This window comes from Centrocercus urophasianus, unplaced genomic scaffold (genome assembly GCF_019232065.1).
Source record: "Centrocercus urophasianus isolate 14NV4802_14NV808 unplaced genomic scaffold, USGS_Curo_1.0 seq_22, whole genome shotgun sequence".
NCBI classification, from domain to species: Eukaryota; Metazoa; Chordata; class Aves; order Galliformes; family Phasianidae; genus Centrocercus; species Centrocercus urophasianus.
In genome coordinates this window covers 9,841,450-9,857,574 of record NW_024884778.1, presented here as the reverse complement: position 1 = coordinate 9,857,574, position 16,125 = coordinate 9,841,450, and the positions used below count along the sequence as shown (strand labels likewise).

General features: G+C 49.3%; 1 protein-coding gene across 3 annotated transcripts in view; it reads left to right on the top strand.

Moving 5' to 3' along the window:
• The window catches only part of PLXNA1 (plexin A1), a 94,941-nt gene extending 79,191 nt beyond the window's left edge, over nucleotides 1–15,750 (top strand). For 2 of the 3 annotated variants that reach the window (XM_042823198.1, XM_042823199.1), the window contains exons 25-32: nucleotides 181–340; nucleotides 837–1,018; nucleotides 1,464–1,560; nucleotides 2,000–2,190; nucleotides 3,065–3,234; nucleotides 4,865–5,077; nucleotides 8,052–8,202; nucleotides 11,716–15,750. In XM_042823198.1, coding sequence (XP_042679132.1) covers nucleotides 181–340; nucleotides 837–1,018; nucleotides 1,464–1,560; nucleotides 2,000–2,190; nucleotides 3,065–3,234; nucleotides 4,865–5,077; nucleotides 8,052–8,202; nucleotides 11,716–11,811 — 1,260 coding nt within the window. In that variant the 3' untranslated portion in view covers nucleotides 11,812–15,750. The remainder of the gene's footprint in view (nucleotides 1–180; nucleotides 341–836; nucleotides 1,019–1,463; nucleotides 1,561–1,999; nucleotides 2,191–3,064; nucleotides 3,235–4,864; nucleotides 5,078–8,051; nucleotides 8,203–11,715) is intronic. The other variant, XM_042823200.1, reaches the window with a different exon arrangement.
• The last annotated feature ends 375 nt before the right edge of the window (nucleotides 15,751–16,125 follow it).

Sequence of the window (16,125 nt, the reverse complement as noted above, 5' to 3'; positions counted from 1 at the left end):
TCTGGAAATTGCTGGAGTTTTGGATTGGAAGGGGAGAGATGGGAAAAAAAAAGGAAGCAGGAATATGCCATGAGACTGTACCTTCAGGCTTGGGATTGAGCAGGTGTAACTGTAGATAGCTGCAGCCCCATGCCTTTGGATCTGCCATCCTCACACTCAATTCTTTCTCCCCCTCTGCAGACCCTCAACTGTGTGAACCCTGAGAACGAGAATGCGCCAGAGATTCCTGTGAAGGTGCTGAACTGTGACACCATCACACAGGTGAAAGAGAAGCTGCTGGATGCTGTCTACAAAGGAGTGCCCTATTCCCAGCGTCCCAAAGCTGGAGACATGGACCTTGGTAAGAGAGGGGCCAAGCACTCCCCTTGAAACAGCCAAAGGCTGGAAGGCCAAAAAAACATTCAAGGCAAGCAAACGTGAATCTCCTTTAGGACAGAAAGCCTGTCAGGACAGGAGTGTTTTTGCTTGTACAGTCCACTTTGACTAAGATTGCTGTGTTGATGGCAGTGCCTGTGCATGGGAGCCTCTGGGGTGAGAATGTGAATCCTGCTAATGGAGAGGAGAGCTCTTCATGCTCTGGTTTGGTTTGGGTTTGGTTCGGGTTGCAAACACAAGGCTGGGGGACAAGAAGGGCAGAAATTGTTGGGAACGATGTTAATAGTGACGTTGTTAGAGGAGGAGCAGGAGAATGGAGAGGAGTGCAGTAAATGGTTGCCGGGGCCAAACTGATGCTGCTTTATGTTGAATACTTAGAAACAGCTTTTGCCCAACACCATGTTGACAGTCATCAGTCTGTAGGTTTGAAGGTGATGGCAGGGCTCTTTCGTTTATCCCAGACCTTGCTCCTCTGCTCTGCTTGGCTTTGTCCTCCAAGCTGCCTGCTAACCATGAGCCCTTCTCCCTCACTGGGACAGAGTGGCGGCAGGGCAGGATGGCCCGGATCATACTGCAGGATGAAGATGTCACCACAAAGATTGACAATGACTGGAAGAGGCTAAACACCCTGGCCCACTACCAGGTAATGCTGTCCATTGGTGGAGAGCGCTGAGCAGTCACTAGCTGCTGAGAGCTTGAATATCTCTTCTCCCTCCTTATCTTGGTCAGGGACTGGGTTTGGCTCTCCATACCTTGCTGCTCATGTGGGGATGTGACAAGGGGTCTTTGGTCACCTCTCTACAGTCTCTGTGTTATTGATCCTTCTGTTCAAGGAAGGAACTAAATGGAACATCTTCAGGACTCTTAGAGAGCACTCTGTGCTCTGACACTGCTTTGTCGTTTTCAGCTCCAAGCTTTTGAAGCATTTCCATTGTGCTCTGTGGCCCTGAACTGTTGTAGAGGTAGATGCAGTGCCCTGTCCCTGGGGCAGGGTGCAGTGTAGCTTCATCCCTCTTCTTCACGCTGTGGGATTGTTCTTTGTCTGCATATCCTGATGTCACAGCTTGATATGTGCCATCTGCCTGCAGGTGACGGATGGCTCCTCAGTAGCCCTGGTGCCCAAGCAGAACTCAGCGTACAACATCTCCAACTCCTCAACCTTCACCAAGTCCCTCAGCAGATATGGTGAGTGCACAGGGGGATCCACGCCTTGCTCTCTGCTTTGTTGGCAGGGAAAGCGGCTGGATTTGCAGACTGAGGCACAGGGCCTGCTGGATCAAGGTCCTCTAAATGCTTGATTCTCCTGTACTGTGCTGTACTGGTGTCTGAGAGAGAGCTATACTGGTGTCACACAGAACCGTTTCTTTGCAACGTATTGGAGAGGAGAGAATGGAAGAAAGACAAGTCAGATGGCTGCAACTAAAGGGTCTCCTCCCTTTTTTATTCCCCTGAAATCTAATTAAGGTAGTCACAGGGGCACTAAGCACTTAAATAAGCCTAGCTTAGGGCTCCATCAAACATGCTGGCAACTGTGCTTTGTAACACATGCAGAGGATGGGGAGAGAGAGCTGTAGAGAGGTGGAGGTCAGTAAGGTATGAGTTTCCCTCTGTTTGGTGCTTGCAGAGAGCATGCTGCGGACAGCCAGCAGCCCCGACAGCCTGCGCTCACGCACCCCCATGATCACCCCAGACCTGGAGAGTGGCACCAAGCTTTGGCACCTGGTAAAAAACCACGACCACATGGACCAGCGGGAGGGCGACCGGGGCAGCAAGATGGTCTCTGAGATCTACCTGACCCGCTTGCTAGCCACCAAGGTATGGCGCAGGGACACACAGCTGCCACATGGCTTTTGTGATCTGGATGGGGAGGGATAAGGATTTGGGTTGTCCAGAGGTGCTACTGTTTTTGATTAGACTGCTGCTTCAGTACTGGAACTGTTTTCCTGATCTTTGGATCTGAGCTGGAGGTGATGTTTTTGAGTGCCACAGCCCTCAGTGAGTGTCCCTTGAGTGAACTTTCCTATTTGTTTTTTGCACCCTCTGGCACTTTCACTGTTCCCCATATCACTGAGCAACTGCTGGACTGCAAAGCAGAGGTGCGCTGGAGGAGGCATCTCATCCCATTGGTTTGGCTTTTGGGGTAAAGCTGCAAAATCAGGGTGGATAATTACCTAGGGTGTGTGGCATACAGCACACACGTCACAGCAGGGATCCCCTTCCCCCAGCCTGCATAAAACAAGGTGAGTACTGTTTGTCTGAGATCTCTCTAGGGGGGGCCAGGGGCTCTACCGAAGATAATGGCTCAAAACAGCAGAGATTGGGGTCAGCCATCTCTCTTGTGATGTGGCTCCGTGCAATGTAGTAATTAAGGTTTGTTCAGTGATATTTGTGGTCAAGTCTTGGGCACCTTAATGGAACCCAAATAAAGACCACGATAGAACATGCATTCCCTCCCCCGGTTTTTGCTCTATATGGTGTTTTTGTGCTTTTGACATGCCAAACAATGCAATGAAGGAAAAATGTGCTTGCTGTCATGTTGATTTAAACCACCAAAAACCAGTATGTTTACACAGACGGTACTGTGCTTTTATTCCAGGTTGTAGGAATAGGAGTGAAATTAGTTTAAAGGCCCATCTTTGTGCTGCTGCTGGGTGCTGCTGAATGGCTCTTCTCGCCTTTTCCTCCTCAGGGCACTCTGCAGAAATTTGTGGATGATCTGTTTGAGACTATCTTCAGCACAGCACATCGTGGGAGCGCACTGCCCCTCGCCATCAAATACATGTTTGATTTCCTGGATGAGCAAGCTGATAAGCACCAGATCAATGACTATGATGTCAGGCACACCTGGAAGAGTAACTGGTAATGGAGAGGGGCAGTGAAGCAGGGGCTAGCGATGTCACAGCTAATGATACCTCCTACCCTTCCCACAGGGAGCAGAAATATGCCTCAAGTTGTTCCTGAAAATGTTCCAGCACAAGAGAGGCCCGTATCTCTGTGTTTTGGGTGTGGGTAAATCTTTCACATGCCTTCCTGCAGTAGAAAAAATCCCAGGAATGCAGTGCTCACTGCTGCCACAGTACCACGTTTCCACTTATGGCTGGAGCTGGCTGAGGACAAACACGATCCTGTTCCCATCTCACCTTGAGTGAGCACAGCACGGCCTTCTCTGTCCTCTGGGCTCCTCCAGACGTGCCAGCCTGCATTCTCATCTTAGCTGTCCTGGAGGTGTTTGCCACACTCCCTCCAGTCACTCAGCTGAGTGTGCCCTAACAGAGTTAGTGTAAAGCCATGTACGTGTCCTCATCCTCCATAACCTCGCCTGCAGAGCCAACCCATCAGCTCTGCTAATCGCTCTCTGAAAAGTGGGGAGGAGCTGCTTATGAGACCTCAGTGAGTGCTGTGCTGGGGCCAGGGCTCCAGCACACGTCTGCTCCTTTTCTGCAGCTCCCCCTCTACATTCTGCGTTTCTGCTGCCTCACTGATTTCATCTCTCTGATCTTGCCGTTGCTGGAGACGGGTACGTACGTTCCCGTGCCTGGCATTTGTTAAATGGCAGCCAAATTGCTTTTGTATAGTTCAGTAACTGTTGGCAATTAGCAGGGCAGGAAAAGAAACATTTTTAAATGGAGATGTGAGAGTGCGGAAGTGCTTGGAACTGATTTATAACTCTGCTTTCTATATTAAAAGAAGGAGTGAAATGCAAGGGAGGAAAAAAAGGCCCGCTCTGCAGGGGCTGGGCATGCAGGCTTCTGCATACTAATGCCTGTGCTTATCTCTGGGCGCTAATTCAATGTGTGGAGCTAATTTCTTGAGGCCATTCCCTTCACAAATGAAATATGTACATGCACCCGGTACCCTCATTAAGAAAGTCCTGGGGAATGAAGTGTGTTTTGTCAAAGATAAAAGCATTCACTGGGTGTTGGTGCTGAGGAGTGACAGACCGGAGAGGCATTCTAATGGAGGGAGACCCTGAAAGGCTCCTGGGAGAGGAGAGGGGCAAGAGAGTGGGAAATGGAGCGATGGAGAGTGGCACGTGTGTAAGTATGCAGCAAACATCCAGTCCCAGTGCCTCCACCGCTGAGAAATGCGTCTCTGGCGTCTGAGACTGCCTAAATCGTTCTCTCATCTTAATTGTGCTAATGAGCCTCTGGAGGAATCCAGCATCCCCCTCCTGCAGCATGAGAGACGTGTGAAATGCCACCAAGTGTCTTAGGATTATTGATACGGGAGGAGGGAATCGTGCCCGGTGACCCATGGGTTCAGCGAGGGCTATTCCATGTGAGTAGACCCGTGAAGAAACAGCAGCTCTTTGCTGCCCTGCTTTGTCTTTGGAGACATTGACAGTGCTGAGGCATTTCTCCATGGACAGCTGTGGCCATGTTGGGGTGGGCAGAAGACATGGTATTGCACTGAGGCAAAGGCAAAAGGCAAATGGTTGTTTGCTCAAGGGTAGTTTCACGTGCTGACTCCTGTTTCTTTCTTCCTTCAGTCTACCTCTGCGTTTTTGGGTGAATGTGATTAAGAACCCCCAGTTTGTGTTCGACATTCACAAGAACAGTATTACTGATGCCTGCCTATCCGTGGTGGCTCAGACATTCATGGACTCCTGCTCAACTTCTGAGCACAAATTAGGAAAAGACTCTCCCTCCAACAAACTACTGTATGCCAAGGACATCCCCAACTACAAGAGCTGGGTAGAAAGGTGAGTAGACTCGGCAGCATCTTCTTGCTTTCCTTGGAGGACTTACAGTGCACTTACATAGGCATGGAGGTTTCACACTGAGGGTTTGGTTGTTGAGGACACTCTGAAGAGACACTGTGCTGACGCTGGTGGGAGGTAATCCTCATCTGGGAGGCGCTGCTTTCTTGTGATCGTCTCCAGGAGTGAGTTTGCAATGACTGTTTGACAGAGCTGTTTTTGTCTTGCTTAAAGGATGCTAAAAGCAACCTCCACTTTTGGCTTGTCTGATGTTTTCTGTTGTAAAAACTTGGTCAGTGCTAAGAAATTGCTAACATCTCCCTTGATTGCTTTTGAAGAGCAGTAAGAAGTAAGCCATGGACTAGAGAAGTGCCTTTTTTGTAACATGACAATACATGCAGGTTTTGCTGAAATGGATGAAAATTGCAGTTTCCTGTCTCTCATCCCTCTGCACATCTTGCCTGGGATCGTGATGAGAGCTCATGCTCCGAGGCAGTGCTTGGGCAAGGAGCAGGTCCCTTGCTCCTTCTGACACCCTTCTGTCATATTAGCTGATGTTAACCTTCTGTCCCTCTGAATAATGCTGTGTTAAGTATTTGGAGTTTGAAAGTTACTGATTGCAAATTGATGCTGTTGGGCATAAAGCTTTGTTTAGTTGTATCTTTTGGGGAGAGAAACCTGGGAGATGTCCTACAAAGCCCTCCCAACAGAGTTACTATTAGAATATTGCTGGGTTGCACAATGAGATTTTAAAAAGCTTAAAAAATACCACATTTCAGGTTTCTGAAGCAACCTTCCCATTCTGCTGATAAGCTGTGCTAAAGATCATACTCTGTACTTTGCTGAGGACCCTTTCCATTTTTGGTGTCTGGATTGGGTACTGAATGAGCCAAACGTAAGACGTCCAGGCAATAATAAGCATTGTATTTTCTAGTTTGCAAGCATGAGACTTTGTAGCTTATGTTGTCCTTGGTTGTTTGCTAGTACTCAGTTACGAATTTATGTCACACCGTTGCCATGCCTGGTGCTTTGCAGGCAGGTGCAAAGACAAGGTTCTTCCCTCGAGGAAGAGACAGCTTGGATCAGAAGAAAAGATGTCCCTGAAATATGCTGGCTAAAATGAGAGATGAGCTGTGTTGTAATAGGAGAGAGTTCTTTGCAGAGGGCTAGAGGGGACTTTGGAGAGGGGTCCCTTAGGAACATCACAAATTTTGCTGCCTTTAAGCGTAAGGTGAATTTCTCTGACCTTGCCATCTCTGTGACAAAAATACTTGGCATTGTATTATACTCAGCCTGCAGAGGAAAGGTATAAAACCATTCCAGAGAGAAACATTGGTCTAGATGTGCTTCATCCCCAGGGAGAAGTTGGGAGATGTAACCAATGACAGATGTTCCTACCACCGCTTACTGCAGAGCAGGAGGGTGCTGGGCTGTGCTGCTTGGGAGCACGGGGTGCAGCCCCAGAGGCAGTGAGTGGGGTGTGTCTGCTGTCGGGTTTTGCTGCAAAATCTGGCATTTCTGGCTTTTGGCACAGTTATCACTGTCAAGCTTTGCAGAGGCAGGATTGGAGGTAGTGCAGGGGTGGCTGAGTGGGACGCGTTCCCCCTAGCAGCTCTGTCTGCCACCTGAGTTCAGGCATGCTAAAAAAAAAACAAAACACAAAGAGTTTCCTGCCAGTCTCAGGCAGAAATAGCATGTTAAAGGGCTTAGGGGATGGGAAGCTCTGGGAAGAGACTGCTGCCAGGGTCATGGCTAGAGTTTTGGTCCATGCTTGCTTGTACTGACAAATACTGTTTCCTGCCATCCTTTGTGTCATGATAAAACCCAGAACTGCTTCATTTTACCTGGACACCTAAGAGTTGCCCAAGTATTTTATCACTGGCTGAGCTGAGCGCTGTGGGATGGAGTGGATCCTCAGCTTCATCTCCTCAAGTGGTCTTGCTGCCATCTGCTCCTATCCAAATGCTCTAGCTGTGTCCTACCTCAGCATTCAGCTGATGATGCTAATGATGCTAATCACTGTAGCAGAAACTTTACTGAGCTGTTTGAGGAGTCATGAGGAGTAAAGCAAACCTGAGAGGGAGTTGTGCTCTGTGTTTCCAAGTGCTGGGAGCAGGCAGGGCTCATTTGATGTGGATTGGGTTTCTTTCTGGATGGAGGCTGATGGACCTATCCAGTGTGGTTTCCTAAAAGACCTCAGTCTGTTGCTTGAATTTGCACCTGTGCAGCTAAGTCTGGGTCACAAAATGCCTTCTGGTTTTGTTGAAGCAAAATACTCTGTTTTTGCACCACAATTCTGGATGGTACAAGCTGTGTCTGGCTTTCGTGTTATCTCCTGAGCATGTCAGTGGTGTAAATGTGGGGTGGGACACTGAAATTTAAGGTGTCCAAGGAGAAGAAAGGTGTGTCTTACTGGTAGCAACCATAAGAGAATGCAGCTGTGCAGGGAAAAGCAGAAGTGTAACTGCAAGAGCTTGATCATGGCATGACTTAGGTTGGAAGGGACTTATCTAGTTCCAGTGATGTGAAGTTACCTTGAGTGCCATCTTTGGCTATAGAAACATTTTGAACTTAGAACGGTAACAAACTCTTGTGTGTTGCATCATGGGCTCTGCCAGGTGGGTTTCAGTGCAAAATGGGACAGGAAGGAGAAAGAGTGTGTTATTTATGAGATCGGAAAGTCCCTGATCCTGGCTCCCTGGCATGATGGACTGGGGTGGGTTCAGCCAGTGCTCTGTGTCTCGATGCTGCTCCTCTGGCAGCATGTTGCTAATGGTGCTCACCTTCTGCAAAGTGCTGGGAGACCTCTGGAAGAGCAGCAGCATTACAGTGAGTGGTGCGTCACCACTCTGAGGAAACATGCTCCTCATACTGCTTCTCCTGAGGTTCTCGGTAAGCATCACAGGGTGGGCTCATCCCCTTCACTCCCTCAATATTTCTGACTGGCTCTTCCATTTCTCCTGCCTCTCCTTTGCAGATATTATGCAGATATTGCTAAAATGCCAGCAATTAGTGACCAGGACATGAGCGCCTACCTGGCAGAGCAGTCACGGTTACACCTCAGCCAGTTCAACAGCATGAGTGCGCTGCACGAGATCTACTCCTACATCACCAAGTATAAGGATGAGGTAAGATGCAGCGATGGGACCTCACACCTGGGCTGCAGGCTGTGTGTCATAGCCCTCGGTTTTGCATTATCCCTATTTTATGAGATGGGGGTGGGTGGTGCACAGGGCCGAGATCAAAGGTGAGGCCATATGTGGAGCCAGGAGCTGATGGACAGTCCTATCCCTGCTCTGTGGCCCTCGCTATGCTGATAAGCAGGGCTTCATTCTTGTGTTTTCTGCTGGGAACAATGTGGAAAACACCTCTTTTTCTCTTACTGTACATACACTTGGCATGTGAGCATAGCAGAGCTTTAGAATTGGCAACACTATTGCAGTGTGCCTTATCTTTGTGCCATGCCCAGCCCAGTGCTGCAGTGGTACTGGCACCACACTTACACTGGTGTCATCCAGCTCTGCTTCATGGGGGTATGAGAGGATGTGGTGGCCTTCTCAGCACTTTCTTTGAGAGTATCAGTAGGAATGGTCAAAAACCCCTCTGTTGTAATTTATACAAATTAACTTCACGAAGCACTGCTCAAATCCGCACCCCGCATCTTTTTATTAAAGCAGTAAAGCATGTAACTACAGTAAAACACAGATCTATACATATGGCACGATAATATCGCTTTTATTCTCCCAATAAAGCAGAGCGATGACTGTGTGAACAATGGCTTATTTAGATGACAAAGCACTGGCACTTTTTGCACAGGGAGGTTGGGCCCCATCGCTGTAGTAGCAGGGCTGGCATTCTGGGTCTAACGACAGCAATGGGACCGTGGTGGCCTAAGCCCTTGAGTAGCTGAGTGCTTTGTAGGGAGGAAGGAGGAGGCTGAGGAAGGTTTCCATTCCCCTTGGTTGCCTCTCTTGCCTACAGGAGTCAGAGGAAACCCTGGCGCTTGGGAAGGGGCCACGTGATGGTCAGTGTAACAGCGCTGGTGGGATCCGAGTGCCATTCCCCAGCTGCAGTGGGATGACATGTCTGGGGGGTCTGTACTTCTGTGTGATGGGCTGGCCATTAGGATGTTTTGCAGCTTGTACAGCAGCTCTGTGGTTACCATGAGGGTGGCAGACGAGCAGTTCAGAGCATCCAGATCAGTCAGCACCCCTCAGTGACCATCAGGTGCTTGCTTCCTACTGGGTAAAAGTCCTCAGCCCTTAAAAAAACTTGGCTAAGAGCAAGGAAGGGGCCATGTGGCACTGATGAGCTGCTCTTGGTGGGCACAGGTTCTCATGTCGTCAGATAGTTGCAGCCTGACATCTGTTGAGTGTCTTGCTCTCCAAGCATTGCAAGCGCGTTCACAGCTCTCAGGAACTTCTTTTATTATTTGTAATGGAATTAATAAATCGCAGCTGTTCCCTTTGTTTGTTTTCATTCATTAAGCACAATTATATGCAGCTCGACTGCACACTCTTTGATGCAGAATGGGAGAGAAAAATTTTTCCTGTTGTTCGGTGCAATAATAAGCTGTCATTGGCTGTGAATGAAGATCATAATTAATTTTCATGTGGATACTTGCATCTTGGTAATCAGTGGTCCTGGCTCCTTACAGCAGGTGATAAACTCAGCACTGGTTTCCTTTTCATAGAATCATAGAATCATTTGAGTTGAAAGTTACCTGTAAAGATCATCTAGTCCAACTCTCTTTTATTGTAATAGTTTATGTAAGGGTGGGATAAAAGAGGACTGGGTAAGCGCAGGGGCAGGTTGTGCATTTTCTAACACCTCAGCATTGCACAGTACACAGCTGGCTCAGTGGGACAGGCAGAAGTAGAGGGAATAGACTCTTACTCAGCTTCTCAGACCAACCTCCCCTTATTCCAGCTCAGCCACTGCTGAGACACATGGGGCTTTGGGTTCAGTGGGAGCATGGCTGTAGGTATTTTGTTTTGCCCACAGCATTTAGCAGCACCCAGCTGCTCTGCACCTTGCACCTCTACTTCCCCAGGCACTGGTCATCCTTTCCAGCCCCAGTCCTGTCCCAGAACACCTAGCAGGGAGCACAGCCTGCCCATGCCAAGAGCTGCTGCATCTCCTCACAACTCTGCCAGCCCGCAGGCACTGCAGCAGTGCTTAATCAAAGGAAGCTGATTCCCTATTAAGAAGTTACCTGTAGGGCTCCTGATGGACTTTGCCTGCCTCCTAGTAAGTCTATTAATTATACAACAGTTTGTTTCCAATTATGCAGCCAATGAAATGGTTAATCAAGTCCCCTTTGACGGATGCCTTGATATTTAATTGCAAAAAAATTTGCTCTCTCAACTAGCTCACCCGAGGAGATGAGATTTCTATTCAGGTTTGTTTTTTTTTAAAAAAAAAAAGTCTGCTTTTCTGCTCTACTGGCACAGTGTTAGTGAGATGAGAGCTGTGCCTGTGGAGGGGGCAGGTGCCCCTCAGCATTATGCTTCATTACTCCCTTCTGTCTGCTCTGAGCCTTTTCCACAAGCGCTCCCCAGACCTGCAGGTGTGGAAGTGTTCTTATGGGACAAGGGGACTGTCAAACATCACCCTGTGATCTCTCGTTCCCACAGGAGGTTGGTTAGAGGAAGGGGGTTTTGATGAAGGAAAGCTGTCTTCTTGATAGGATGAGAAGTGATGGCTGTAAGTTGCCCCAGGGGAGGTTCAGGTCGGATGCTAGGGAAAATTTCTTCTCAGAAAGAGTGGTGATGTAGTGTCATAGGCTGCACGGGGAGTGGTGGAGTCACCATCCCTGGAGGGTTCAAGAACTGTGGAGATGTGGCATTGAGGGATGTGGTCGGTGGGCACGGTGGGTGTAGGGTTGACAGCTGGACTAGAATGGGGACAATAGGTTGATGGTTGGACTCTTAAAATGTTGGTGATGGGTTGATAGCTGGACTTACCTTAGTGGTCTTTTCCAACTGTAATGACTCTGTGATTCTTGTGGTCCTGGTACGTCAAGCATGGCTCCTGCAAGGCATGGGGCAAGCTGTTGGCGATCGTTGGATGACTGGGTGGACTGGGTGAATCTGTGGGTCTTTTCCAACCTTGGCGATTCTATGATTCTGTTCTGTGATTCTAAGGGCTCAGTGTCCATCCCATATCCTAGGGTGGTTGTCAACCTTAGGGAGAGCTGAGCGGGATTTTGTTCCTAGTGGCAACCACAGCCTTGTGGGTTTGGCACATTTTTTTGGCTTCATGGCTTGATTGTGGTCTCTGAAGAGCAGCCAGTGCTTCTCTTGGTCTTGGTAGATTCTCTGGGGTCATGGATGTAGTTTGCAGCAGTTACTGCCTTTTGGATTTGCCCTGCATTTGACGCTAGATGTCCATTTTCTTCAATTCTATTCATTGAGTTGGCTTCTTGCTAGCTGCAGCTGCGCATCCCTGGTGTTAACACAGCCTGTGGGGTGCTCTATCTGCTGGGTGACAGCTGGGGGCAGCGTCCTGCACCTCTCCCCTCCTCCATTAGACAAAGGGAAGCAACACAGGATGCCTCTCCTGGGACCCCATGGCTGCGTGGGGTCGGGATGTGCTGCAAGGGCCGATTCTCAGCCTCTCTTCTCACCTCTCTCCCGCAGATTTTAGCCGCGTTAGAGAAGGACGAGCAGGCCAGGAGGCAGCGGCTGAGGAGTAAGCTGGAGCAGGCAATTGACACAATGGCCTTAAGCAGCTGAAGAGGCGGCACGGTGCCAGCTTCCCAAGCAGCGACGCGGCGGGAGGAGGCAGGCAGGACACTTCGGGGCCGGGGCTGGACGTGCCCGCGGGTGCCTCCGCACACTTCCCACAAATGAACAAGGAAAACCTCGCGTGCGAGCGGAAAACAAAATCCCGACGACAGCAGCAACACGGATAAACCCCTCTACGCACACCCCGATGCAACCGGGACACAGCAGAGACCTTGCAAAGGGGCCAAGCGGGGCGGTGGAGGAGGGAGAGCCGCGTGCCCCATGGACCCGCTGGGACCCCCCGGGCCAGGCAGAGCCCCTGAGCCCACTGGAAAGGAGGGTTGGGACCGTGGGGTTTTTAGGACGGCATTTGGATGTTGTTACTTTGGTGGAGGGAGGGGGGGGTGGGCTCCTGTTTGTACTGTACTTGACTTGCTCTCCCCTCCTTGCCCCCCCGGCTGTCTGCCCCCTCTCCTCCTCCCTCTGTTTTCTTTTTCTGTCTCTTTCCCCCCTTCTCTCTCTCTCTGGCCTTCTGCCACTAGTGTTAACTGCTATATTTGCACAATTTACACGAGACAAAATTTTTAATTTAAAGAAAAAAAAAAATAAAAAGTATAACAAAGAATGGGAGGGGAAAAAAAAAAAAAAAAAGAGGATTCTAAATTTTGCAACTAACTCATGAAAAACGGTTTTAAAAAATAAGCTAAAGGACTGATGCTGGGGAGATTTGGTGGTGGGGGCAGCAGGGGTGGGCAGGAAAGGGAGAAATCCCTGAGCTTTGATATTTCTGAAAATACGTCCTGTGCCATGTTTTATTTGAATGTTGTTTAGTGCAAAAAAAAAAAAAAAAAAAAAAAGGAAAAAAAAAAAGAAAAAAAGATCAAAACAACAAAAAAAGTGGGAGTTTTGTTAGCTGAGTAGATGCTCTTATTTAAATGCTGCTTGAGTGGTTCTGGAGGCTGTGAGTTGGCTGAGGGAAGTCAGAGAGGAGGGTCGGTATTCCTTTCCCTGGGGGATGGCTGGGGGATGCGTTTAGGGTTCATCCTTGCAGAGGGGAGGATGGCAATGACAGGGGACCTGGAGAGCCAGCCTGGTACTTTGGCTTTTACCCACTGCCTTCCTGCTGGCCACCCACAGCACCAGTCAGTTGGTTTCAGGTTCGGCTCCTTGGAGGGAGAAGGCAGGGACAGGATTGACATTATGACTGCATGATTGAAAACTTTTCTTTTTGCTGTTTTATTTTTTTTTACGGGGGGGTGGGGAGGGGCAGGATTCCTGCCATCTTATTGTGCTGACGTAGGGATCCCACGGTTGGATCGTTACCTTTTCCCCCTTGCTTCGTGCTATGCTTGTGGCTGGAGCTGGGCACCAGCCCACAGAGGGACCGAACTGGGACTGTCCTCTGCTCCCCTGCCCCGGGCAGCCCAGGCTTGTGCAGGGATTCCCACTCCACATCTACTTTCCTCTCTCTCTTTTCCTTCTTTCTCCCCCTTTCTCTCCTTGCTGTCACCCCATCTCCCCTCCACTCCATCCGCCCTTCCCACAGTTGTGCCTGCTGGCATTTCACGGGGAGACCCCCTTCCAAACGTCAGATCTGCACGGTTTTCTACTTTCCTGAACAACAACAACAACAAAAGGTGCCGAATGCTGCCCGGAGTTGCAGCAGGTGACCAAAACTTTCAAAAAACTGAGCAAATACATTTCCTTTTCTGTCCCAAGAGCTCCTGCTGCTCCCTGGGCTGAGCAGAGGGGATCGTGCTCTGCCAGAAGTGGTGACAGCAGAAGTCCAAGTGGACAGGAGCCCTCTGGTTTCTGCCCATTCCCATAAACTGCAAGTTAGGGGGGGGGAGAGGGAGAAATAATGAAGTTTTTAATTAAAAAAAAAAAAAATAAAAGTGTGTATATATATATATGTGGTTACAATCTAATTCTCGTGCCCCAGTGGGGTGCTGTATAGTTAACTGAAGGAGAATCAAACCGATATAAATATGAAATAAATTTACACAGCCAGTTTAAACAAAAAAAAAAAAAGGATACCAAATGGTCTGGAAGAAATTTCCAAGCATTTCTCACCATGCAGAACAATCGTTTCAAGCCTGCACATCTCTCATTATGTTGTGATTTTGTTTGGTTTGGTTTTGTTTTAATAAAGAGGGGAAAGAGAAGATGCTGATTGAAAAAAAGAAAATGAGAACAAAAAAAACAAACAACTGCCACAACAGAAGTGTTCTAAAAAGAAGTAATAATCGTTTCCCAAACCTGGGAACCCCAAGCTGGTATCTGAGAGCTGTGGGCTGTTGCATGACTGTGCTAGATTTTAGTCTGAGTTGATCTTTTTAAGAAACAGAAAAAAACAAACAAACAAAAGCATAAAAAGACTGCAAGTGTTGAATCCTAGAGGTTTGTTTAGGCCTTTTATCTATTTGATTTTATTTTTATTTGAAATTAATTTGTCACTTTCTTGTCCAGAAGAAAGAAAAAAAAAAAGAAAAAAGACTTCAGTAATTGACGTTGTGGTACTCGGAGAGCCTTAAAGGGCAGCTGTGCGCCAGGAGCCTCGGTGGGACAGAGCCCTCGTGGGGTCCCCAAATGGCACGGCTCATGGGGCCTGCATTGGTGGGAGCTGCAGCAGTGCCACAGTTGGGTTTGGTGCAGGTGTGGTGTGAGGTCGGCCCGAGGTTCTGGCATCCCTGCGGCAGCCCCTGCGATCCTGTGGTCCCACTGCGGCGGTAAGAGCATCTGAGGAATCTTTGGTGGCTTTTGGTGGAGCTGAGCACGTGGGATTTTGGTGGTGGTTTGGAGATGGTGGTACCCTCGCTGTTGCTGGTGAGAGAGGATGGAGGTTTTTGTCTGAGCCTTCTGAAATTTTCGGGAAGTGCTGGCGAAAGCAGAGGCTCACCAGGCTGCTGCAATGCTGCAGCACATCCTTGGCTATGTTGGTAGCCGTGTTGGATGGCTCTCGTGGCCCTGGTGGTCCTGGGGGGTGGTCAGCAGGGAAGTCTCCAGAGAGACTGTACAGAGGCTGTGCTAGGCAGGGTAGTAGTGTCACAGCGTTGCTGGGCTCTCAGGGCTCCTCTTGGCTTCTTCTGCCTCCACTGCCAGGTTCAACCTGTCCTGTGTTCCCCATCCCATGCAATGAGGAGAGTCCACAGTGCGGTCCTGGGGACGGGCTGATGTCTTCCTCCTGAGGGGGCTTTGGGGCTTTGCTCCACTCAAGGATCCTTCTGGGGTCCCCTTGCTGCTGGTCCCGAGTGCCTCCATGGCAGATGGTTGCGTATGGGGGACATGTTGCAGTGCAGCCTGCAGCCCCTGCTGCTCCTTGGTGCTACCTTTGCCTTTCACCTGATGCCCAGTGTCCTTAATCCTGCAGGCAGCCTGTTACCCCTGCCTGGGGAAGAGGCTGGGAGGCATCACAGGATGTCCCTTATCAGTGACACTACGCATGCCCCCATCTTGCGTTTTGGGGATGGAGCATGGAGGAGGCCAAACTCCACCAGCTGCCAGCAGGCCCCTGCCTACCCCTGCTGCCTTTTCAGTGGGAGGCTCCCAAAAACACAAAGTGCCCCCAGGCCCCTTATCCCCATCCTGTGCGTCAGGGTGGGGAGCAGGGGGTGACCCCCAGGCTCATCCTGCCCCCAAAGCGCACCATGAGCTGTCCTTTAAGAAAGCAGGGGTGGGGACTAATGCAAAGCTGGTGAAAAGCAGAGAGTTTTAATAGTTTTAAAAAATTAAATGGGGAGGAAATAAAATAAATAAGTAAATGAGAATCCGGAGTCCTTGATTAACTTTCTGTGATGATGATTTCAGACTTGAAGCAACAGGCTGGCGTGGCTGGCCGCACACCCTTTGATCGTGTAAATATCCTGCTATTTCCTATTTTAATGTTCTTCAGATTTAGTACTTGTAAATAAACACACGCATCAAGGAGAGATTAAACATTTTTGCTAATGCTGGTGTCTGGTCTGTGTTTGTGGGCAGTTTGGGAGGGAGGAAAGCGGCCCAAAATGGCACTGGGATGTGCAGCCTGGTAAGCTGTGATGTGGAGACTTCTCTGCTGAATGGGCACCTTGTGGTGAATTCATTGGTTTGAACCCTTTTGTTTTGCTTGTCAAAGGATGGTGCCTGGAGATCCTGGTTACTTCCAAATGGTGGTGTAGGATGGGCAGGATCCTAATGCAAAGTCCCCATGCTGATTGTGTGTGGTGACACTGGGTGGCCATGGTGGGCACGGGGATGTTGGCAGGCAGGAGCAGGTTGGTGTGTGGGGTCCAAGCCATGGCTCTGCCCAGCATGAGAACCAAAATCCCACAATCGAAACTGCAT